At 42.9% G+C, this 26,853-nt stretch overlaps 1 protein-coding gene across 9 annotated transcripts in view; it reads right to left on the bottom strand.

Annotated features, from left to right (window-relative positions):
* Positions 1-26,853, bottom strand: part of ADCYAP1R1 (ADCYAP receptor type I) — a 172,958-nt gene that overhangs the window by 9,887 nt on the left and 136,218 nt on the right. For 5 of the 9 annotated variants that reach the window (XM_043541642.1, XM_037891202.2, XM_037891204.2 and 2 more), the window contains 3 exons: positions 11,170-11,253; positions 1,803-1,932; positions 1,529-1,570 (listed from right to left, as the gene is read on the bottom strand). In XM_043541642.1, the coding sequence (XP_043397577.1) occupies positions 1,529-1,570; positions 1,803-1,932; positions 11,170-11,253 (256 nt within the window). The remainder of the gene's footprint in view (positions 1-1,528; positions 1,571-1,802; positions 1,933-11,169; positions 11,254-26,853) is intronic. The other 4 variants (XM_027828858.3, XM_043541644.1, XM_027828859.3 and 1 more) reach the window with 1 other exon arrangement.

Genomic DNA, 26,853 nt, shown 5'->3' with positions numbered 1-26,853 from the left:
AGGATGCTGCACATCAACTAGACCAGGGGTGGCCAACCTGTGTCTCCAGAGCCACACGTGGCTCTTCAGACCTTAATATGCGGCTCCTCGTTCAGGCACCGACTCCAGGGCTGGAGCTAAAGGCGCCAACTTTCCAATGTGCCGGGGGGTGCTCACTGCTCAACCCCTGGCTCTGCCACCGGCCCTGCCCCACACTCCACCCCTTCCTGCCCCCTCCCCTCAGACTGCCGTGCCCTCGCTCGTCCCCCTCCCCACCCCGAGCCTCCTGCACGCCACGAAACAGCTGATTGGGAGGTGTGGGGAGGGAGGGGGAGGTGCTGATCCATGGGGCTGCCGGTGGGTGAGAGGCTTTGGTAGTAGGGTGGGGGAGCTGACGGGGGCTGCTGACATATTACTGTGGCTCTTTGGCAATGTACATTGGTAAATTCTGGCTCCTTCTCAGGCTCAGATTGGCCACGCCTGAACTAGACAATATATCCCCCAATCTTAATTCATGACTGAGATGCACAGACAAAGTTAGAGCATAGTTTTATTGCATGGAAATGGGATTTCACACATGCACAATTACTGTAGATTTGCCTATGTAAAAAAGTACAGAACACTGCCTAAAACTTCCCTGTAAGCCGTGACTTGGCAAGGCCAGTTATATATATATATTATTTTCCCCCAAGCAGCCCCTCATCACAGGGCCAGATCAGATAATGTAAATCAGCATCCCTCCTCTGAGAAAAGCTCGTTTACACCATCTGAGGATTTGGCCCTATATTTTTAATTTCCCCCCCTCATCCATAGTAAATGGCACTCATATGGAAAACCACGACTGCAAACCCAGAGACCAATTTGGGTTAATAATGAACAAAATGACTGTCAAATCTAGGACCAAATCTACAGTATCTGAAAGGCAAGAATCATAAATGCCGTGGCCGTGAATGCAATTCATACCTCTCCACTCACTGTGCCAAAGGCCAAAACTGGAAAAATGCCCTTTAAAATAGGACTAAGTTATTTAACAAAATTGAAAGAAACAGCACATATTACACACAGCAAAATGTTGGAAATAAATATGAAATATTTTGTTGCATCTTTAGTGGCAAAATCCCCTATTTCCATCCAAGGATCTCAAAGCATTTTACAAGCAGTAATAAAAATAGCTCCAGATCACCTCTGTAAAGTACGGAAGTATTATTATTCCCATTTTACAGCTACATTGTAACATAAGGATATTAAGAACTCAATCCTGCACTGATAGTAGGAGTCCCAAGTGACTTTCTGAGCAGCTACATGTTAAGCCAGAGGCAAAGGCAGGAACAGAACCCAGAACTATCTGATTGCCAGCCCAGTGCTTTAACTAAAAGACCAGGCTTCTTTCCTGCTTTGCTGAAGGCATTCTGAAATTTGGACGCAGTCAAGGAGTAGAGAGCTAATGAATTACAGCTGAGAGGTGGGTTAGACGGTGTGATCCCAACCAAATGTCATGCTAAACAGATGGGGGCGGAGGGAGAACTGGTAAAAAAATCAAAATTCTTACCTCCCCATTCAAGAAACAATAGAGAACAGCAACGACAAAGCCCTGGATAAACAGGAGAGAAAAGACTGTAAATTAAAATCCTCTAGGGAACTGATAGAAAATAGCTGAAGGGGGCGGGGGGGAACCTGCTAGTCTACAAAGCACATACGGTAAGTGAATGAACACACAAAGAGAGATCCATGCACAGCAGTCATAACAAATACAGATTTCTTTTTTAATTTCTTTCTTTCTTTCTTTCTTTTTTTTTTTAAAGCAAAATTCACGGTATAATCACCTGGAAAGATCCCAGTCCCAATTCAAACACTAGTCTCTCCCGTTTACTGACATTTTCAGGAGAAAAGGCAAACACCGTGTAGTGAATTCCAAACAAGGGGATAAGCAGCAGAGTGGAGCGGGCCAGCCTCCTGTTACGACAAATTGAAAGAATGTTAATATATCTCTGCAGGGACAGCTTGAGCTTTGATTAACATTTTGTGGTGTTCCATTTGCAAAAAAATAATAAATAATAATAAATAATAATAATAATATATATGAAATGTTCCCATGCGTTCCCATCCCCTGATTTTGCCTACATTTTATCCTTACCCCATTTTCTAACACTTGGTACAGTCTGAGTATGAATATGTATCAATAGTTTAGAACTGTTGACTATCGTATTCTCTTATTTTGATTGAATGTTCTTCTGGACATAGGGTGACCAGACAGCAAATGTGAAAAATCGGGAAGTGGTGAGGGGTAATAGGAGCCTATATAAGAAAAAGACCCAAAAATCGGGACTGTCCCTATAAAATCGGGACATCTGGTTACCCTATCGGGACAGGGACTGTCTCTTACTAGGGATATGTACAGTACCAAACACAATGGGGCTCTGATCTTAGCAGTGGTCTCTGAGTGCTACCATAATACAAATAAAATAAATAACAATAGCACCACCTGATGGCCTTCTTTATATGCAGCACCCAGAATCTCCGTTCTGTGAATTCACTCTTCTTGAAAGAGAAAAGGTCTCCATAGTATTATGCAATCATGACTCTACTGCCCATGGGCCTGATTCTGCTTTCATTTACACTGGTGCAAATCATGTGTAACTCCATTGAAGTCAACTGTGTTGCACCAATGTAAAATGGTGTGAGAGGAAAATCAAGCCAGTGGGTTTAGACAAGAATACTGGGAACTAAATAGGTACTAGTGAGCAATTGATTCTATATGGATGAAATTCACGCTATGTAGAGGGCCAGCACAATGTCTGCGCATCACTCAAGCCCTAATTAAGCAAGCCTATGCTTGGTGAGGCAGCTTGCCACCATGAGAAACCATCTCTTGCTTTCTGCTACAATATAAGTTGAATTTTTATGGGTAAGCACACAAAAGGAACAAGCCAACTGACTGCCTATCTGCAAACAAAGCGGGTATAGTGGTCACAAAGAATACCTTCTGGATTGCAAAGCTTAATTTCCTCCAGTAGAAAGATGAGTGGCTGAGAGACGTCTGATGGGGACACATAAACATTTCCCTTAAAACGAGTTGGCATAGAGGTGGGAATAGAGAAAGAGAGAGGCTGAGCGCTGGAAGAACTCCCCGCCATTATTTCATAGGCAGTGCTGACATGGCTATACTGAATGCCACAGCGAAAATGTGACACTGGCTCATTGCTGGAAGTATTTTTGTTGTACTCTCTCCCGCTCCCCATCCCCTGCAGCATTCCCCTTTGTCTGATATGGCTTCAGCCGGCCAAAGTATGGGTCGTCAACAGGCTGCGAGAGCATACAGGATTCATCAGTCAATTCACTACAATGTATCAAGCTAATGACGAGGCTGCTAAACATCATACATCCCAGTACAGCATTTGTGGACTATGAAAATATCATAGTGGATAAGACAAGTGTCAGAAGCACTGGAAGAAGAGAGAGCAGGGTAACAGAATCTTCAAACCCATTTGACACTACAATATTTAAGCTAGCCATGGAATGAGAAGAGATCAAGACGAGGCATGAAGATAGACACAGAGATACCTCTCTCCAAAATCCATCATTTTAGAAAAAAGATGTTTTAAAAAACCCAGCTTGAATGGAAAGTGCATTGTTTCATAATGGATTGAAATGGCATGATTTAATTCAGCCACAAGTTACTGGGTTCAATGCAGGAATGCCTGGGTGAATTTCTATGACTTGCGCTAAGCAGGAGGTCTGATCAGTTGATCAAAATGGTCCCTACTGGCTTTAAAATCTCAGACTCTGTAACTGCAATGCCATCTCAGGATTGGAGGATACTGTCTTTAATTAACCCTGTGAAAACCTTGAAGGAAATACATGCATAGTGAACACTAAGTAAGAGGTATTTTATACATACACAGATTTATAGAAGATCAAAAATTGGCTCATAACAAGTTAGAAAAGGGGATTGTAATGGGTAGAAAAGAAATAGATGTTGTTAAGGAGTCTGCCTCGTCTGACTGAAGCATACTATTCCTGAACCAGGATGTCGAAACAAAGTCTCCAAGCTGGTTGCCGAGAGTTTTTGAAATACTAAATAAAATCATGCTTTAAACAGAACAAGTTTCCTCACTTTTTAAAAAAAATTAGGTCTTGTGCTTTCATAATTGTGCTTCCATTACGGATATGGAGAAAACACATGAACTAACAAATGAACTTTGCAATGTGATTGATCAATGCTTCATACTGCACAAAGGCAAAGAAATCAAACAGAAATGGATGAAAGAGCAAGCCTAGATGAAAGAAAACTTGAAGTATCTGGTGCAACTAGACTGGCCATGTCACGAACGGACATTGGAGAAGGGGACTAACAACATCCATCTTTAAGGAACTGAGATCCCTAGAACTTATACACTGTGCAGATCTTGTATGTAACAAAACTGCGGCAAGGAAACCAAAAGCCAACAAACACAACATTAAAACAACTGATGAAACAAAAACTATCCATAGATGTTATCCAGCATTGGCAGCCAGCTATCACATCTGCCGATGGGTCACAGCCAAAACCTGGGATCTCAACACCCATGAACTTGGGGAAGTTTGCACATGAATCTCCCTTTCACAGCTGGCCCTATCTCTATAATAAGCTAAACCAAAACTAGTTTTGAATATCCTCTGGATTGAACAGAAATTTGTATCCAGGTACAGTTTTTGCCGCTCTCTATAGCTGTTTCTGAATGAGAATTCTTGGAGACACGATGTTGGGTAGTCACCCTGCAATGGGCAGAAACAGTCTGTTGGTGAAGAAGTGATGATTCCTGTTATTTTACCAGGGGCATCAGCAGGGGAGAAAAATGAAAGCAGAAGCAGTGATGGAAGCAAGACTGTTACAGTGTGCTGCATTCATTTACATTCATGGCTACAGAACTTAATAGACACGCTACTGAAGTTGCAGAAACACTAGTTAGCTGACCAAACATTACTTGGCTGTTTGGAAGGGACACAGCCTCTAAGAAATGTGACTAAACTCCTGGCTGCAGTCCAACACCTCTAAAAATACCAGAGTTAGCTAAAATGCCAGGGAGGGCCAGTGCCCTGTTAGACACTGAACGATGCAGAACATCTATTGGTTTTATGGCTGTCTTCAATGAAAGCATTAAAAATGAGAGACTTTGTTATCACAGTTTCAGGGATGGGTTTTCTCACTTATATATTGTGACTGGGAGTCAGAGTATCAATGGAATTTTATTGTGCAAAAACATGGATTCATTTTTTCCTTTTCTTTTTCTTCATCTCCTGATTGACGAGGTTGCCTCAACCAACCTGAAGTCTAATGCACTAAGCAAGATACGTTTATAATAGACGGGAAGAAATAACAAAGAGGAAAGTTCTATAATTTTGTCCTCTATAAGGAACCTTTCATTTGCATTAATAGGCTTGTTTGGAGAGAGGTTGCTGAAGCCCATGTACGTTGCTGGGGGCATAGGTCTGCATGAATCAAAGATGGAAAAGACCAAATATGCTAGATTAATTTAGTCCCCTTTCCAGTGATTTGTACTGAATATTCTACCCTATTACTATTTTACATTTTAAACAAGATTTTAAAACACGACTGATCTTTGTTTTAATCAAAACTAAGTATGTGTGGTTGGAAAAATAAACACCTTAATTTGAGAAAATCAGAGATTTGTGTGTGTGTGTGTGCGCTGTGATCTGGAACTTTGAGACTGAGTTCTAAGGAAATAATAAAGGGAGAGGTTTTCAAAGCTACCAAAATATTTAGATGACCATTAATTTCTAAAGGAAATTCCTTATATGGCTTTGAAAATTCCACCCAAAATAACCAAATATGCATAACAATCGATACCAATGACTAAATGGGGTTGGATGAATAGGGGAATGATAAAGGTCTGTAAGTATTTGAAGTATGTAAAAACATGGATATAGAGGAATTATGTAGAGTGGTACAAGAGGGTAAGAACTAGGAGTAAAGGATTGAAATTAATAACATGATAATTAAGCCAGAATATAAATAAGAAGAACATATTGACCATGAGAGCTAATACAAAGCAGAATTGTCTCACCATTGCTTAGTGCATTAAAAACTGGATTCAACAATAACATTCTTGTTAGTCACAAGGTGGCACGAATACAGATTGTCTCAGCTGAACGTATAGGTAGGTAGATCTTGGAGAAATGCTTTATAGTTGTAGTGCAGTGCTTCTAGGAAGCAGAGCATAACTCCAGAAAAGTTTGTCTTGAGAAGCTTTCTAAAAGGTTTTTGCTTTTTTCTGACTGAAATAATTGCTTAGGTACTCGACGGACCCATAGACGCAAAACAAATATTATCAGGGAAATTACCCAGGAATTTTTCAAATGTACCTAAGGGAGGTAGGCAGCCAACTCCCATCCCCCTTAGACATTGTTGAAAATCCCAACTTCTGTGGGTTAATAAAAAACCAAGAAAATCATTACAGATAAAGCATCAGTGAACCACACCTAAGGAAACAACTGCCCGTAGGGAAGGACTAGCTGTCCTAAAAGTTTTCTTCCATCTTTAATTAATAAGATTCAACACAGACACATCTTGTGACTTAGAAATCCTGGCAGATAGAATGGTGAGAGAGAGAGATTGTGAAGGCTCGGTGAGTGAGCGTTCCTTGTCAGGCACATAGACAGCCCGCAAAGGGAGGAGGGCTGTGACTCCGGAATGGATTCTTTGAGGAAGCTCTGGGGTTTATCTGTTCTTCCTGCTTCTGGGAAAGAGGGAAACATGAAAAAACAACAGCTGAAGGCTGAGAGCTGCCTCTCTCTTCTCCTCTAGATGTCTTCTGATTACTGAAGTTGTGTCTGTGTCATAGTTCCCAGGACTATGCCTGCTTGTGCTAGTCTGGTCATGAGGCCACCTAACAGAACTATGCCCTTGTCATATATATAAGATTAAGGCAATGCTACTCCGTGCATATTAAGATTGAGACAACATTGACAACTATTCCAATTTAGGAAAAGACTGATTGAGGCCTATTGCTGAGTCCATGGTTCTCGTCTCTTGATGACTTTCTTATAAAACTTTTGGGGGCCCCCCAAGGATCTGTACTGGGACCAGTGCTGTTCAACGCATTCATAAATGATCTGGAAAAAAGGGTAAACAGTGAGAGGGCAAAATTTGCAGATGATACAAAATTACTCAAGATAGTTAAATCCAAAGTAGACTGCGAAGAGCTACAAAGGGATCTCACAAAAGTGGGTGATTGGGCAACAAAATGGCAGATGAAATTCAACCTTGATAAATGCAAAGTAATGCACATTGGAAAAAACAATCCCAGCTACACGTACAAAGTGATAGGGACTAAATTAGCTGTTACCACTCAAGAAAGAAATCTTGGAGTCATTGTGGATAGTCATGGGTGGTGGATATAATAGGCCAGAGGAGGCTAAGGCTACCCTGGCACAGCTGCCACCGACACGTTGCCAGACTTCTAGGCCCTGCACTTCGCCTCTTCTCCTCCCTGCTCCACGCCTTTCCTGAGGCCCCCACCGCCCACCGCTGCCTGGTGAGTGAGTCCCTCCTCTCCTGCACTCCACCCCCATCTCCTGAGGTCCTTGCTGCTGGCCACGTCCCTTCTCACTCCCCGCCCCCATGAGACCCCCCTCGCCCACCACGTCCCTCCTCACTCCCCACTCCGAGACCCCCTCGCCATGTCTCTCCTCACTCCCTGCCCCAAGACCCCCTCACCCACCACTCGCCATGTCCCTTCTCACTCCCCCCCCGAGATCCCTCGCCCGCCACTTGCCATGTGTCTCCTCACTGCCTGCCCCCACCAGACCTCCCATTCACCGCTTCCCTCCTTTCCTCCACCCCGCATGACACCCCACCGCTCACCGTGTCCCTCCTTACCCCGTTGCCCCCACAGATGGGACGGAATGAGTGGCGAGGAGGGATGCAGCAAGCAGCGGGGGCGGGGAGTGTGTCTCACCGGGTGGGGCCTGAGGAGGGATGCACCCTGTGGTGGGCGGGGGGGGTCTCATGTTGGGGAAGGTGAGGAGGGATGCGGGGGGTGGGAGGGGGCCTCCCGGGGCAGGAAGGTGAACAGGGACAGAGTGGGCAGGGTGTTTTGTGGGACTCGGGATGCGGTGAATGGCAGGTGGGGGGGTCTCACAGAGTGGGGGTGGAGGAGAGGAGGGATGCAGTGAGCAGGGGGTGAGGGGGTCGCACAGGGGAGGGGGTGGAGAAGAGTAGGGATGTGGTGGTCGGGGGGTCTTGCAGGGGAGGGGGTTGGAGGAGGGGAGAGACACGGTGGGCAGCCTCGCGGGGTGGGGGTGGAGGAGGGGAGGGACATGGTGAGCGGTGGGGGGGGGAGGGATCGTGGAGGGGGCAGGGACTGGGCCGAATGGGAGCGGAGCCTGGGCCGTGAGCAGAAGAGGCAGGACAGGGAGCCAGCCTTCCCCAGGGGAAACTTCGCCAGCCGTCCACGTGGCTTGCTCTCTGAAAACATTCACTTCACTTGCAGCAGCAGTCAAAAGTGCTAACAGAATGTTAGGAACCAATAAGAAAGGGACAGATAATAAGACAAAAAGATTATCATGCCACGGCGTAAATCCATGGGATGCCCACCCCTTGAATACTGTGTGCAGCTCAAGTCACCCCATCTCAAACATGATATATTAAAAGTCGAAAAGTTAAAGAGAAGGGCAAGAAAAATGATTAGGGATATGAAACAGCTTCCATATGAGGAGAGATCAAAACCACCTGGGACTGATCAGCTCAGAGAATAGATGATTAAGATGGGATATGATAGAAGTCTACAATATCATGAATGGGGTGGACAAGGCAAGTTTTATTTATCCTTCACTTACCACAAGAACCAAAGGTCATCCAATGAAATTAACAGGCAGGTAATTGAAAACTAGTATATGGGAGTACTTCACACAATGCACAGTCAACCCACAGAACTCACTGCCTGGGGATGATGTGAAGGCCAATTGTATAACTGGATTAAAAAATGACTTAGAAGAGTTCATGGGGGAATAGGTCTGTAAATGCTATTAGCCAAGATGGTCAGGGATGCAACTAACTCCCTGCTTTGGGTGTTCCTAAACCTTTGGTGGCTAGAAGCTGGGACTGGAAGATCACTCGATAACTCCCCTTTTCTGTTCACTTCCTTTGAAGCAGCTGGCACTGGCCACTGACGGAAGACAGAATGCTGGTCTATATGGACCATTGGTCTGACCGAGTGTGGTCATTCTTATGTTAAGCTATCAATGGATCCAAGTGATTTATGAAGCTGTATTCTTCGAAAAAGATTTATATAATAGTTATTACGCTATTTGGGACCCCTCCTTTGAAGGAAAAAAAAGGCTAAATCTGGTTTCTAGTTTAATTTGGAATATGTACAAGTAGCTCAGGATGACAAAATTGTATTTTAAGGAGGAGGATAAGGGGCAAAAGACCCACTTGTACACTAGGTTACGGAGGAATGGGATGCTGCAAGTATAATTAGATGCTTGGTTTACGCTCCACTGCCTGCATTTTGGAATATACAGTAAGTCCGCATCTATTTATTGGAGACATTGGCAAGTTTTAATAAAAAACAAGCAATGAAGGCAAAACCTGAGACGGGTGGATATGGAGCCGTCATGGTTGTTTGGGAACTCAGCGATCTCCTGGATGGAGATTATCTGTATATTATCTGTATATTTCCACAGCTTCGAAATGTAGAGGATTCAGTCAATGGGCTGCCTATCTCTGCCTGGCTGGAAAACTGACCACTTAGATCACAGGGCCTCTTCTGAAACCGAACAGGGCAGCTGGTTACATCTCTCTTGTTTGGCATGCCAGGAAGAATGCTAGTACTTAATGCCCTCAGCCTAACAACTGAATGGGCATGAACACTGAACTAACCTGTCACACCTAGACAGCAGCCCTCATGAACACGCTGGAGGTATGTTGCTGGGATGGCATATGGAGAGTTAACATTGCCTGCAGCCTGGACTGGGTTTATATTACGGTAGCTAGAAGACTTCAGCTGTCAATCTGCCACCTTTCAACTGCTCTGAATTCACTTAGAGTGAAATTCACCGCTATGCAGAGGCTCAGCATGAGGCCTGTCCACCATTGCCCTGTGAATTAAATGGTGAATTTCATCCTTAAAAATGATTTTAGCTCAGAAATGTGGATTCCAGTTTCTATGGTGGTCTCAGATCACTACCTTTTCTGGACTGAGCAAATGCCTATTGCTGATTTTTTAAAAACAATTATTTTCTTCTTCTTTTCCTACTTTTTATTTCTTGTGTTTGTTTTTATTCAGGATCAGTTCCTTGGCTGAATCTTTTTGGGCAGCTCCTCCGCTCTCTTTTTGTAAGTACCCTGAGAAGAGATCCAGTCTCTAAACTAGAAAAATATTTTTTCAGGCTTAAAATGGGGTAGGTTATCAAACAAAGTGAAAAAAGTGTGCAACCTTAAGAAGGGAAATTTCCTTGACCTTGACAAAAGGCTGTATTGTGTTTAGATCAGTTTGGCAGGCCACCTTTGAGAGTCCAGGGTTCAAATCACAAGATTTTACCATGAAATTCCAGTGAAAGTTGGGCTGTACATCATACAGCATAGCAAATATACATAAATACATTTTAGGCCAGATCCTTAGCTGGCATAAACTGCTGTATCTCCATTGACTTCAGGCGAGATATACCAGTTTATACCAGCTGTGGATCTGGTCCATATTTTTCATATTTATATTTTCCTAGCAAAGTTTCAGGCAAAGCACTTTCTTTCCCATGTGCATAGCACTCCCTTGCTACTAATGATTAATAGCTTTTTCTTTAAAAATGGGCAGGTTTGTTAAAAGTTTTCATAAAGACTTTGTGGGTATATTACAGACTGATTCAAAAATCAACTGAACTCAATAAAAAACACTCCCACTGACTTCAATAGGCTTTGGATTAGGCACTAATTCTGTTATTCATAATCATAAATCATGTTGGTCAATAAACTGACACATTTCAAACAAATAAGCTTAACATTCTTGATTGTGATGTATCAGCAGAAGCACACGACAAAAAAAAAAAACAAAACCAAAAAACCAAAAAACCCATCCGCATGCAACAAGAAATAATGAACAGTTTCCCTTCTGCCCTGCTGCTAATATAAACCATTTATTTGCAACATGCCTCACAAAAACACAAGAATGTCACGGGATTGTGTACACTTACAGGGTAATGGTGGATAGTTCTGACATCTTGCAAGAGTGCTGGTTAGCCCTCTTGGGCTTACAGTAGCATTTCTGAACGCAGCTGCTAAATATGACAAGATTAGCATTTTTTTTCAGAATACCATGAAAAGGCCAAAGTAGGTCAGTTTCAACACATTTCACGAGACGTGGCACAAAGGTGGAAAGTGGATGCAACTAAACGCAAATGCAGCGCAAACCAGCTCTTTGATCAAAGCGAAAACATAAATAAAATGCATTAGCTGCCCCGGCAATTGCGGTGTATTGAGTCACAGATAAGTTAAAGGAGGAACAACCTGGCTGCAGGTGATTAGAACATTTATGCATAAAAAAACCACGTGTGACTTTGCTGTCAGATACTGCACAGAGAGTAAAAAGAACAATATACTTAATTGAACCAGACCATAGGTATTATGTGTTTGTATTTTGGAATACATTTATAAAACAGAAATTGCTGTAAGTCTGTCTCGTTGTCTGACCAGCTCCAAATTAAAGGCACGTGTAACTCTGCAGCCACGTGTGATTCATTATTAGAAAGTGGTCACGGACACCAATGTGTTTTTTCAGTTTAGCTTCCTCTAAACCATGGGAATTCCTTGGGAAACTGTGTGCATGACTGGCTCTGCTCATTGGGATGCTTTGCCAGGGTGCTTACACTCAGAGGAGTATACAAGCAAAAACGGCAGCCTTATTCAGTATCGACAGTACCACACCTTCTCCTTGAGATTCTGGCTAAGCCCCAGGGAAGAGGAGGGACTCATTACACTCCCGTGTGTGCCTGGGAGGCGTGCTCACAGCCGGCAAGAAAGGTAGGATTGGGGCAACTTGGGGGAACATTTATAAGGAGCCAATGGCTAACAACTTTCTATAGCGCGTGCAGGTGGCTTCTGCGTCACTGCTTCCCCTTGGGGGTTCTTCCAGCTTTAACTCGTGGCTGAGCCTCCATCAATGAAGGCTGGCCTGGGGATGTGTTGTATCAAGTGCCCTACCCCAGCAAGCCCCACCCAATTTGGGAGAGCAGCGTGTGGCAGGGAGCAGGGCTTACGAATGCTTTGTGTTGCTGCAACCCACCTGTAGGTGGACTTTTCACTTTGCCCCAGGTTACATCGGTGGCATAACTCTGGTATGAATGAGCCCCCAGAAGTCCAATGTGATTGCTTAGTGGGGCTTCCCACAGGGACCCTGTTACACCAGTGCTCTCTTCTTGTTTGCTTCTGGGGAAAAAAATCAAGGAGTTGGCTTAGATGTATAGATGGTATATTATTTTGGGTCCTAGCTGTTTTAGAGACCACATTCTCCACTGGTGTAAATCAGCATAGCTCCCCTGAAGTGGAGGAGCTGGCCCCTTATATTCCATCCTGGGCTGTCTATGCTGCACTTTTAAGGGATACAGCACAAAAATTGCAGACCAAGAGGCGAGGGGGCTAAGGAGGTAGCTCTAAGCCACCTTGGTACTCTCCAGCTGCTGGGGTACTCTGGGGTCCAGAGCAGCCCCTAGTATGAGTTAGACAAATCTGGGAGGCTAAGTTATGGCAGGCTCCGGGGACTGTCCGAAATCTCTGCAATGCTGCAACTCCACCCCAAATATGCCCCTCTCTCCCCAAGCATGCTCCCTACAGGAATATTTGAGAGGAGGTCTTCAGACAACAATCACTGTCTTTCTCCTGTTTCCTGCATAAGGAGAATTTTCCCCTGGCTGGATTCAGGGCTTTAGGCGATCCTTGATGCTCTTCCAGCCCTTTCGTCTGTTCTGTTACCCTCTGGTGGTTAAGACCATCTGTGGTGCTCCAGCTAACAGCCCACAGATTTGTAGTTCTTGGGTCAGGTGGTGAAGCATTTCCAGCGGAGGCCCCAGGACTGCAATTTGTTTCCCAACCTGACCTCACAGACATAACTCAGCTCTTTTGATTGCAAAGCCTATTTATTTACTCAGGCATTTGCCCAGAGAGGTAGCATGGGAAGGAAGGAATTTTTATGACAGTTTGAGGGACTTTTTTGCACTTGACACCGTGTTTTTCTCTGGTTGTGTTAATATATTATTATTTTCGTGTTTTTGTGCATCTGCCTAGAGATGGCAAAGTCAAAGCTCGCCAGCCCCCACACTCATCGGGATGACTCAGTTAAGGCCCATCAGTTTGCCTAGAGATGGCAGAAGGTGCATTTTATAAACTGAACAATAAAGTCGAATAAATATTTTGTAGCTTGACCATATCCATTACTACGGTTAGAACTGCTGAGTCACTTATTAAAGACACTGCTCTCTTTTTGTACCTTCAACAACCTTGACAGCTACATTCCAACTGCAGAATATGATTGGTAATGATGTAAGAGCCCGAGAGAACACAGCAGGAGTTTTCGATCTCCTGTGGCACATACCGTTCTAGCAGATAGAAAAAAATAATCATGCTTTGACTTGTAAGCAGAGCTCATTTACTGTGCATAGTGCTGAGAGTAAATACAGAACTGCATGGTGTTTCTGTTAGTAAATCACTTCTCCGAGTATAAGTGCTCACTGCATCATCTACCTTGTCCGTTTTTACTGTGCTGTATTGTGCATTGTTTGGCAACTGAAATCCATAATGAGAACTCAGGAGACGATATTAGAAGATTCAGTCAGCTTGTTTTCATGAGTGCTGAAATTTTCAAAAGTGACTAGTGATTTGGGGTACCTCACTGTTTGATTTCCAGGGGGCAGTGCTCAGTAGTTTCTGAAAATCAGGCCTTTTACCGTTTCCCAAATTGGGCATGCAATTGCTTACCACTTTTGAAAATCTTAATCCTAGATTTACTTCTTCCTGACACGTTTCCATGCAGCACCTTCTTTGAAGCTTGAGAAATGGTTTCCCTTATCACGTCACTCCTTTTTTTACTTAGAAATAACATCTTTTACTGGACCGATTGTCTCTCTAATATCCTGTGACCGACACAGGTATAGCTACACTCCTTTTCTAGTTGTCAGATTAATTTTCCATTGTGTGTGTGCATATATAATTCTGGTGGATAAGAACCAACATGATTCTGCTTGTTTGCTAAAGTAGCATTTTCAGCAGGAAAAAGCACAGCTCTGGAAATAATATTTGATGGACAAGTGCTGCTGCAAAGTCAGGAAAGAGCAGTACACATTTTGGGATAATTATGGAAATGGTCTGCAGAACTTCATAAAAAATAATATAACCTTTCAACAAGTTTTTTTTTTTCAACTATCCTACTGAACTTAATAGAGAATTATACCCCTGCTATTGTGTTCTACAAGATAAACCCAAAATCTGTAGAATGTAGATCTGCTAGAAGCTTTTGTATCATGATTGTTTGTGTGGTTTTTTGGATACAATACAGTTGTATCCAAATCCATTACTCCTTTCCCTTTTTGATCACTGAAAAAAGGGGAAAGGAAAAGAAAGGAGCGCAAAAACAAAAACAAAAAAAAGGCTTTTTCTTAAAACAAAACCAGAAACATTTATTTTTTCCCCCCAAAAGCTCAAAAATCCCCAATTTTTTCCTCTTAAAACATACTTACTAGAGTTTTATCTCATCTAATTTGACCTATTGCCTTCTAAACAGAGCGAAAAGCAAAAGAGGTCAAACCATTTCTTAATGTTTAATGAAAATGTATTGTGCTCTCATTTTGCATATCATCAGCACTTTGATAATACACTGATCGTGGATTTAGGAACGCTGATAGATCAGGTTTGTTTTAACTGGAATGGGACTAAGCGTTGTCATCGAGGCAGATGGAGATTAAGAAGGGGTGCTTAACTCAGTACACTTGCACAGGTGTAAGTGAGGGAGAATTTGGCTGATGCATGATTGTAAAGGTGAAAAAGAGGAAATGTTATACAAGTTAAGAATGATGCTATTAAGAATTCCTGGGCAACTCCTTTTGGGGGTGTGGGGTCAGGCGGCTTGTCTACACTACTGTTTACGTCGATGGAAGTTATGTCACTCAGGGGTGTGAACCGCCCCGAGCGACACAACTCACAGCTACTTAACGCAGTGTCTACACCATGCGATGTCGGCAGGAGATGCTCTCCCATCGGTACAGCTTCCGCCTTTAATGAAGGTGGATTAATTACAACAAGAGAGTGCGCTTCTGTCAGTGTAGCTTGTCTTCACCAGAAGCACTAAATTGACGCAGCTGCATCAACCACAGTGGCGCCGATTTAGTGCTGTATTGAAGACAAGCCTGGGGAAAGGAGACTGAAAACATAGTGGAATGTAGGCCAGAGATAATAATGCAGACAAACTGTGCAAAAAGGAGTGGAGAGGAGGAGTTATCGAATGAAAAATAGACTCTGTGTATACCTCATATTCTAGGCACCTACTTGTATCTATTTAGCTTTTTTGAAGAGGCTTGAGTTGGAGTTTCTTCTCTTCCTACTGAATAGTACAGGATTCACCGTAGCTAGGAAAATCCAAAATCATCCTTGCAAAAAGTGTGGGTTTAAGGGATCAGGAAGAAATGCTTGCAAAGCTGAAGCAGTTTTGCATTTGCAAAATATTACTTGTGATGTCTGCAAAACTTCAGTCTATACAAGATTTGAACATCCGTCCTACTCAGGGAAACTATACTAGAACTATGCATCACCCAATCCACTCAGGCAGAGAGTAAGCTGTATTGTGTTTGTCTTGCCCTACGGACAAATGTTTTTGTGTACTTCACAGAGAGAAACCTGCCTCTCAGCTGGATTTCTCAGAGTGAGTCCCGTTCCCCAGAACTCTTGTCCAACTCCAACCTCTCTAACATTCTCTCGAGAACTCTTAGTTCAAAATCTCTGTGAATAACTTCATTTCTCGTCTGTAAGCTTGAGGAGTGTGAGAATGGCTTACACTGTGTATTTCTATGGGCTTGCCAAGTCAAAGTCAATGCAGAACCCTGGAACTGTTGCGTAGAGGGCAGCTAATTTGACCAGATGCCTGTGGAGAGGCGATTTTTGTTTCCAATGCGTCCATGGTACTGATGACATGGGGCCCCAATGCTGCTTAAAGCTACAGGAGTGTAAATCCTGATTAGCCCCACTGAAGTTAAAGGAGTTTACACCAGTGTAACTAAAAGCAGAAGTTACTCCAGATTTACCCCATGGTAACCAAAAGCCGAAGTTGACACACGGGCTCTGGCTGCCTGGGGGGAAGCCGCCACCCACTGCTCCACAGGCTTAGAGTGACTGGCCCTGGTCAGCCTACCACGGCTACTGACGCTGGCTATTTGATAAGGATAACCTGTGCCAAAGTGCGAGAGCAAAGCGGCTGAGTGAGCTACTGAGGTAAGGAGAGTTTGGCTGCTGAGGGAGGAGGCTGAGGGATTATAACAATCCAAAAGGCACCAAGTCCCCAAGAAAAGTAATAAAAAAGCCAAATAAACCAATGCCTCTAACACACATACCCTAAACTAAGGCTACATAAAAAAAGCCACAAGAGTTAAAAAAAAAAAATGCAGGCAAAAGACCAGCAGCATGTTTGGGGCTCCCCAGTTTATTGCACCGAGTGCAACATGTACAGTTACCTGCCTTGTGGGCATACAGTGCAAGCAAACCACAGCCCTCAGAGACTGAGTACGGGCTCTTGAGGTCAGAGTGGCTGAACTGGATGAACAAAGACAGACAGAGGTACAGAAGGGAGACTTCTGGGGGCTTAGTAGGGCGGTCCCACCTCCTGACAGCCCCTGTGCTGTGGAGGACGATGAAATTCTCAGGACAGGACAGCATCAAACTGGAGCAGAGGGAAACGATCCCATAGTTAGGACCCACCTTCTGTCACACTGAGGATATCCCTCCAGGGGCAAGAACCGCCATTATTAGGAAGAGACAGGTAATAGTAGCAGGGGAGTCAATTATTAGAAACATAGATAGTTGGGTTTGTGATGACTGGTGAATTGCATGCTGGGTGAGAAGGGAGAGAGAGGATCTCACGAGATATCTAAATAGTCTTATATTATAGTGTTGGGGAGGAGCCGGTGGTTGTGGTACATGTAGGTACCAGTGACATAGGAAATGTAGGAGAGAGGTCCTGGAGGCCCCATTTAGGCTGCTAGGTAAGAGATTAAAGTCCAGGACCTCCACGGTAGCATTCTCTGAAATGCTTCCAGTTCTATGCACAGGGTCAATAAGACAGGCATTATTGCAAGGTCTAAATGTGTAGATGAGTTGGTGTCAGAAGGAGGAACTTCGGTTTAGCAACTAGGGAATGTTTTGGGGAAGAAAGAATTTGAGAAGCAACTTGCTAAAGACATAAACAATAACAGTGATTTTTTTGTAAAGTACATCAGAAGCGGGAAGCCTGCAAAACAGACAGTGGGGCCGCTAGATGACAAAGGTGTTAAAGAAGCAATTAAGGAAGAGAAAGTCATTGCAGAGAACCTAAATGAATTCTTTGCACCCATGCTCACTGCAGAGGATATGTGGGAGATACCCACACCAGTGTCATTCTTTTCTGGGTGAGAAATGTGAAGTGTTGTCCCAAATTGATGTGTCAATAGGAGCAGTTTTAGAACAAACTGATAAATTAAATGGTAATAAGTCACCAGGACCAGATGGTGTTCACCCACGAGTTGTTCTGAAAGAGCTCAAACATGTAATGACACAACTACTAATTGTAGTAGTATTAACTGAAATCAGCTTCTGTACAAGATGGCCAGTGAATAGCTATTGTAACCAATTCATAAAAAGGGCTCCAGAGGAGATCTTGGCAGTTATAGGACGGTGAACCTAATTTCAGTACTGGGCAAATTGGTAGAAATTACAGTAAAGAACAGAATTATCAGACACGTAGATAAACATGATTTGCTGGAGGAGCATCCACACAGCTTTTGTAGAGGGAAGTCATGCCTCACCAATCTATAAGAATTCTTTGAGGGAGTCAACAAGCACATGGATAAGGGTGATCCAGTCAATATGGTGTACTTGGATTTTCAGAAACCATTGACAAGGTACCTCAGCAAAGACTCTTAAGGAAAATAAGTAGCCATGGGATAAGAGGAAAAGTCTGCACAGGGATCAGTAACTGATTAAAAGGTAAGAAACTATGGGTAGGAATAGGAGTACTTGTGGCACCTTAGAGACTAACCCAATTTATTTGAGCATAAGCTTTCCCGAGCTACAGCTCACTTCATCGGATGCATAAAGTGGAAAGTACAGTGAGGAGATTTTATATACACACAGACCATGAAAAAATATACATTGTAAGGAGAGTGATCACTTAAGGTGAGCTATTGCCAGCAGGAGAGTAGGGTGGGGGGAGAGAAAACCTTGATTATCACTTCAAAAGGTTTTCTCTCCCCCCACCCCACTCTCCTGCTGGTAATAGCTCATCTTAAGTGATCGTTCTCCTTACAATGTATATTTTTTCATGGTCTGTGTGTATATAAAATCTCCTCACTGTACTTTCCATTTTACGCATCCGATGAAGTGAGCTGTAGCTCACGAAAGCTTTATGCTCAAATAAATTGGTTAGTCTCTAAGGTGCCACAAGTACTCCTTTTCTTTTTGCCCATACAGACTAACACGGCTGCTACTCTGAAACCTCTGGGTAGGAATAAATGGTCAGTTTTCACAATGGAGAGAGGCAAACAGCAGAATCCTCAAAGGAGCTGTACCGGGGCCTGTGCTGTTCCACATATTTGTTAATGATCTGGAAAAGATGTGAACAGTGAAGTGTCAGTTTGCAGATGATACAAAACTATTCAAGATAGCTAAGTCCAAAGCAGACTGTGAGGATTACAGAGGGATCTCACAAAACTGAGTGACTGGGCAGATGAAATTCAACTTGATAAGTGCAAAGTAATACACATGGGAAAACATAATCCCAACTACACATATACAATAATTGGTTCTAATGTAATTGTTACCACCCCAAACAGTGATCTTGGAGTCACTGTGGATAGTTCTCTGAATATTTTTACTCAAAGTGCAGCAGAGGTCAAAGAGGCCAACAGAAGGTTAGGAACTATTAGGAAAGGGATATAAATAAGACAGAAAATGTCATGATGCCACTATATAAATCTATGGTACACCCACACCCTGAATACTGTGTCCAGTTCTGGTTGCCCCATTGCAAAAAGGATAAAATGGAACTGGAAAAGCTTCAGAGAAGGGCAAAAAGATGGTCAAGGGTATGGAACGGCTTCCATATGAGAAGAGACTAAAAAGATTAGGACTGTTCATCTTAGAAAAGAGATGACTAAGGGGGGATATGATAGAGGTCTATAAAATCATGACTGGTGTGGAAAGAGTGAATAGGGAAGTGCTGTTTGCCCTTTCACACAATACAAAAACCAAGGTCACCTGACTAAATTAATAGGCAGCAGGTTTAAAACAAACAAGAGGAAGTACTTTTTCACACAATGCACACCTAACCTGTGGAACTTGTCACCAAGGGACATTGTTATGGCCAAAAATATAACTGGGTTCAAAAAGCAGTTCATGGAGGATAGGCCTATTGATTGCTATTAGCCCAGATGGTCAGGGATGCAACCCGATACTTGGGGCAATTGTGAGCCTCTGACTACAAAAAGGCAGGAGTGGAAGTGGGGATGGATCACTCCATAATTGTCCTGTTCTGTACACTCCTCCTGAAGTTCTGGTATGGGCGACTGTTGGAGACAGGATACTGGGCAAGATGGACCACGGTATGACTTAGTAAGGAAGCTCTCATGTTTCTCTGTTTTTGCAGATGGGCTCATACTGAAACCATTTGTCTGGAAGTTCTAAATCCCACTCAGCTGGGATGAAATGAGATTTGGGTCCAAACCACCCCTGGTCAGAAATAAACCATACCCTGGAATCATCTTTGGTGTTGTCCATATCAATAGGGTAGGCAGGCAGCCCTGAGGAAGGCAGTGGGCCTCACTCGGAGATCAAGTAGCGGAAGGGAGAGCATATCGTAGGGTAGCCCTTGTTTGGACAGGAAGGCCGGGAGCAGACAGAAGCAGCGAGGGGACACTTAAGCCTAGAATCTTCTTTACTAAATGTGCTACAGTTTCAAAGTTATATCATTTCGAGCTTCCCTTATATGACTTCCTGTGATCCTATTTTAACCAAGTGAATTGTTTTCAGTGATCCAAAGGGGTGTTATACATTGTCATGTATAATGGAGTGATTCTGTTATAAATGCACTGACATAACTGCAGAGGACATGATAGTAATGGACCTAATATGGAAAACATACTGTACTAGACAAAGCCTGAGAGAAGCCTATCTGTGTTTGAATGCAATTACAGAAAGGAGTACTGACCGGATGTGCAGAGCACTCAGGCCCAAATTCACCCACTGAAGACCAATTAATTAATGAGTCACTCCCATTTTTTTAAACATAGCATTTAATGCCCCAAATCAGCATAAGCTGAAAGTCTAACACTAATGGCTGCATTTTCTAAGAGGCCCTGGAAATGTGGACTATCAAATTTGCATTCTCACAAAATCAAGCATTTGCGCATGCCAATAAGATTTTGCATTTTTAGATCGGTGTGCACAAACTCCCATTAATAAAAGCACAAAATGTACAGTGGGAAGCTTAGAGCGTATGTGAACATTTGACACTGAGGGCTGGATGGAGAGCTGGTTTAAACTGGCAGAACTCCATTGACTTCGATGCAGCTATGCCAAATTTACACAGGCTAAGGGCAGGCTCTGTGGGCTCAATTATCCTTTTTATTCACACTTGTTGTACCCTGGCGTAACTCCATCGACTTAAACGGAGTTATTCCTGATTTATAATGGTGTAAATGAGAGAATCAACCTTGATATGCTTTAGTAATAATGATCAGATTGACTGAGACATAAGCACAAGGTCAAATTCTATGCTTGTCTATGCTTAGTGAAACCCCACTGCAGTCAATGGGCCAAGTGATCTTTGCTACACCTCTTCAAACCAGTACTGCCAATGCCGTTACTCGGGTGGAAATGAGGAGATGTGACCCAGTGGCCTGCTGGATGGAGTGTACAGGCCTGAAACGACAGCCTCTTATTCATACGAACTGTCCTGTTTACTTCAGTGGAACTACTTATGTGATTTGCAACGTGCAGGTTCCCTAAGTGGAGGAAGAATCTGGCCCAGAGAATTTAACTAACTGCATAATCACCAGCGTGCAGTTCCTTTCATGCACACAGTTAGATGATGACCTGTTCTGTTCATTCCCTCTGGGGAACCTGGCATTGGCCACTATCGGAAGACAGGATACTGGGCTAGATGGACCATTGGTCTGACCCAGTATGGCCATTCTTATGTTCTAGATAAGTTAGTCTCATGAGAGACAGGTTCACCAACACCTTTCCACGCCACAGCTGCATCGTCTTACTCAGCACAGCCATACATCATGAAGTGCTTGCACGCTTGTCCAGCGCGCCTATCAAGAATCCTTCAGACACTTGACATGAAGAGCGTCAATTGCAAAACAAAGGGCACAAGAAATCAAGGATAAGAAAAAAGAAGAGCCATTATTGGCAATTAACACCGTTTTTGTTTGCCATGTGATAGAAGCCTAAATGCGAATGGCGACAGAAGTTCGACAGAATAGCATGTTGTGCCTCAAGCTTGGAAAGAAATTAAAAGCACATCATAGATCAAGAGATGTCAGAATTATTCCCCATTATCTGCAGTCAGCAAACAACTGCAGCATGAAGACCAGATTAATTCAGCCCCGTTAAGCAAGTGACTCCAAGAAAAAAGGAGTGGGGATCAAGCTGAAAAACAAAACTCAAAATCCCTCCTTCTCCCCACCCCAAAAAAATCCAAGAATGGCCATTTTATCCTAGCCATTGTGTTCTTCAGTACATGGTTTGACACACTAGCACTGGTAAAGGTGGGACAGTGAGTGCCTGGGGAAGCTTGCACTGCTGCAGTAAATCCACATATCAGAATACCATCTCAGAAACCTGTGGCATATTGACAGGATTGGGCTTATCAACAATTAGGGAAGTATCAAATGACCCAACAGAATGTAATGGCTTCAAGTGGAATCGACTGGGACATCATCAGGGCTCTGTTAATTCTGCAGCCCATAAAGATTTCAAAAATAGCCAACACATTCACAACAAAGCCTGCCTGGTGATTGTACCTCTTCCTCTCTCAGCCACATGCCAAAACCATGGAACTGTTGGTACAAATACATTGGAGCAGGGTGCACATATAGCAATGTTTAGAGAAAAAAAAAACTTGTTTATTTTCCATTGCTACTTCAAAATAGAAAACAAATCCCAATTGGCCTACATGCTACGGCTATCACCTGTGCTGAGTGAGTTCTAAAAGGCATGCCTCTGATTATGCAAAAAATCCCAAGCAGAAAAGTATTTTAAAATTTCATGCATTGCAGGTGACCTTGTAACTACAAACATGTGAGTTGTGCTGCTGTGATTTACAATATCAAAATCAGAGGATACCAGCGTAGTATGTAGCCACAGTAAAGTGTTTGTGTTTCACTGGAAATTAATGGGATTTTCTTTAAACTGACCTCCCCGAAAACTACAAATCTTGTAGTCCCTCATATGGAATGCTGCACTGGGAAGTCACCGATAAAATGGCAAAACCAAATCCTAGCTGGATGTGGCTTTAGGCCTGCTCCTCCCATCACTATTAAAATAATGCAAGCAGGATATGTACAGAAGAAGGATGGAGGGGTGGTTAGGGTGCTAACCTGGGACTCAGGAAACCTCAGTCCATTATCTGCTATAACAGAGGATCCCTGTGTGACCTTGAGCAAGACACTTAGTCTTTCAGTTCCTCATGTGCTATATGGGGATATAGATCATAGGAGTGCTGTGGGGATAAACGCATTATAGATTGTGAGGCTTCAGATACTATAGTAATGGGACCATCTAAGTAGCATACACAGATAGCTCAATGACAGGCCAGAGCCTTCCACTGCTTTCTGCAAATAGTTTTGGAGGTGTGGGGGGTTCACCTTAATTACTCCTAGTGTGGTACTTATTCGTTATATAACCTTAAATTTCCACGGAGGTACAGACAATTGTCTGTTTAATGCTGTTTAAAACAGATACAGCCCGAATTAAAACTAGGCTAGAGGATGGGAATTTGTCTTGGGGGATGCAAAGGAAAAGCACAATATTTGTGAAGGCGGCATTTTACCCTTGAACACTAGGCAACTTTGGTAAGATTTAGTCTTTAAAAAAATAGTCAAAGCAATAATTTTCAACATACTTATTGGCTGTTCTAGAAATGAGAACTAGGACCCCACTGTCTCATGTGCTGACAAGTAATCAATGATCATTGTTTCCATAATCTTTTCCTAGTGTTGGGATGGATAAACCTTTGTTTAAGAGACCCCGGCATTCCTGGTGTTAGTGGGAGTTCCACCCCCCCCCCAATGTCCGTGTTTAAGCAATTAAAGCGCCGTGCCCGTGGACAGACCGCTCAGCAAAGGAGCTGCAGTTTTCTGTTATAAATGGGGTTTATGCCAGGAAGATCCTGTTGGAAATAACTGGCACTGCTAATTTGAGTACTTGCAGCAAGACAAAGCAGTAGCAAAATGAGTCATTGAATTTCCAGTGAATTGCAGAGGAGTGTTGTTTACCAAAACACTTGCTTTCGGACACTGATTCTGCTAACCTAAGCCCTTTAGATTGGACCATATGTAAAATCATACCTACCTATGGTATATGCCATGTTTCTCCTTTCTTTCCAGCAAGATGCTGATTGGAGGAATGACGTAGACCTGAATTAGCTAGATAGATGTGTGGTTTTATTTTTTTCTTTTGAGTTTTCAACAGGCATGATACAAAAGTCAGGATGAAGAGCAGGTTAAAAAAAGCAAAAGCAGAAACAAACCAAAAAAATTATACTATGCATCCATGAACCAAAAAAAATATGTATGTCAATCCAATGTGCTTTAGCCCTTTGCAGTGAGTGAGCAAGCAAAAAGCTGAATGGAAATGCTTGCGCTATTTTAGTCTTATGGCTCAACCCAGCACGAGTGATTCATGCATCTCCTGGGTTTTTTTAACCTATCATACTGATATAATTACATTCCATTTTGTATATAAATAAACCTCTCATTAACAGTAACTTTGGTCATGCATACAGTAAAGTAAATTTTATTTAGACACCTCAGTGTAATTATTTCTGCACTGCAGGTTTATTTACTATCTCTAGAACTCTAGAGACAATTCTGTGCTCAATTATACCTGAGCAACTGAGTGCAGAATCTGGCCCCCTATCTTCACCAGATTACTTGTGTTTGCCATGCGATGGATGACAAAACCTTGGCTGTTCAGCATGTTAAGCATTTCTTGGCTTCCTGTTCCACAGCTGATTCATGAAAAAATATATGAATGATGCAGGTACCAACTGATCTGCCATGGATTGTGCCAGTCAAAGCAGGGTTCTAAATAGTAGAAACTTGTCTCTAGTCCACAAAAGGAGAGTTAGAATCATAGAATCATAGAATATCAGGGTTGGAAGGAACCTCAGAAGGTCATCTAGTCCAACTCCCTGCTCAAAGCAGGACCAATCCCCAATTTTTGCCCCAGATCCCTAAATGGCCCCCTCAAGGATTGAACTCACAACCCTGGGTATAGTCAGAATTTAGTTGCCCATTTATGATTTGGTACATGGCTTTCAATATATGGATGCAACAATGGATGGGTCATCTGTTGGAATGCTACCTGGATCACTGGATATAAAAGCCGAAGTTGCTGTTGCCCGAGCTATAAAACCAGCTGCTTTAGCTTGGAGGCACTAAGAGACAATCATTTTTACATAGTTCAGCCACTAGAAGGGGATATCAGCTCACTCCTGTGTGTTACAGAGGCAGTAATCAAAAAGAAATAATAAATACAATTATGAATGTTAATATATAATCAACACTTCACCCTTTTAGAAGACCTTTTATCTGAGGTTCTCAAAACTCCAACCGGGTTCAATCCTGATTTAATTTACATTGGTATCAAATCCAGAGTAACTCTAATGAAGTCTGTGGAACTACTGAGGACTGTCACCAGAATAATAGAAAGCAGAACATGGCCCAAGGACCACAGGCCTGAACTTTCCGTATGTTTGCCTTTGACTGCTCGCTCCTGCCAGTAGAAAGTAAGGATGATTAACAAGTGATGATATTTACGGAAAAATATGGTCTAATAAGCTAGCAAAACAAAGAGAGAACTCTGAAAAAAAGAGTCCTGAAATTTTAAAGGGCATTGACAATGAAATCAGCACCCCTCTCAATGGCTGAGATATTTTTTCATGAATCCAGCCTTCACTCAAGTAAAATGGAAGGAGAACTTTGGGTTTTAAGCATCATTAAAATAAACACTGAGTCATTGTTTGTTCTGTCCAGGTCTGTCACAGTTAGAGCAACTCAATCTAAAATGGAACGAGCAGCATGCAGGTAATGTTGAGCCCGAACCAAATGGAGGATGACAAATTGCACAAGGCTGGTCATGAATGGGTGGATGTACAAATGGATAAAACTGGAGATATCACACGCGCTGAAGCATTTAACTGGTCTGCAGAAACAAAATCAAGAACACGGGGAATTAGCTAAATGTTTCTAACCTTTCTTTTCAACTTGAAAACACAGGAAATTACTTATAATGATCTTTGGGGAGGTTATTTAGAGTGAACATCTAATTTTGATGATAATCACTCATATTTGCAGTGCTGAATATATTTTAATGTTCATGAAGCAACTCCCACAATATATGGTGGCTACGCTACATTGACTTTAGCATCAGTACTATTGCAATGTAGTTCCTCTATAATGCACTATGCATCCAACAAAGAGGCCCTTACAGGGCAGTTATAGATGAATGCAGTGTGACATCATTTTATAGCTAGATAGATGTGAACAGAGATACATACGACTTTCTGGCACGCTGGTAAAACTAGTTCGTATGATGTATGAACCATACTGGTAACTATTTACTGGTGGTTGATATTCAGGGACTAGACCCTGCCTTTTGGTGCACTCTGAACTCCCATTAACTTCAGTGGGGTACCCAAAGAATAAAGAATTAGGCCACCCAATATACATATGAGCTAAGCAGAGAAAATAAATGAATTTATTGTTAAATGTTTCTAGGACGAGTCTGGGAAACCTGATAAACCAGACTGTTAAGAGCACCACTGAATGGAGTTATGCCAGCAGAGAATCTGGCCCACTGTTGCACAGATAGAAATGACTGCACCAGGCCCCAAGGCAATGGGAAACTAGGCCCCCTGAGACCCAATTCAGGAAAGCACTTAAGCACATGCTTAAAGTCCATAAAGTCAAGGATGTGCTTAAGTGTTTGGTAGAATCAGAGCCACAGGGCTAGAGTTGCAAAGAAAGTTACGTGTAGTGATGCTGAGTGTCACCATGCCTCACTTTTAGGTGCCTAAAAAGTCACTGGGATTCACAAAGCCTGGGTTAGGCATAAAACGAATGGGGACAGACAGGTGTCCCAGAATGGGCTTCAGAAAATCCAGCACTCACCTAAGCTAGCCACTGGGGCTATGCTTAAACTGCATTGTAAACCAGGGTCTGTGGGACCCAGGCTTGTAGGCTCAGAGTTACCCAGCACGCACTTGAGCATCCACACTGCATTGTAAACCTGGGCTTACAATTGCTGGACCCGGGCCTCACAGATGTGCTAATACATCCACACTGCACTATGCAGACGTTCTCACATAGGTCTGTGGTTTGAGCTGCATCCACACTGCAAAATGGCAGCACTTGAACCCA

Source organism: Chelonia mydas, chromosome 2 (assembly GCF_015237465.2).
Source record: "Chelonia mydas isolate rCheMyd1 chromosome 2, rCheMyd1.pri.v2, whole genome shotgun sequence".
Classification (NCBI taxonomy): Eukaryota; Metazoa; Chordata; order Testudines; family Cheloniidae; genus Chelonia; species Chelonia mydas.
The sequence above is the reverse complement of the archived record's forward strand: the minus strand, read 5'-3'. Positions and strand labels throughout refer to the sequence as shown.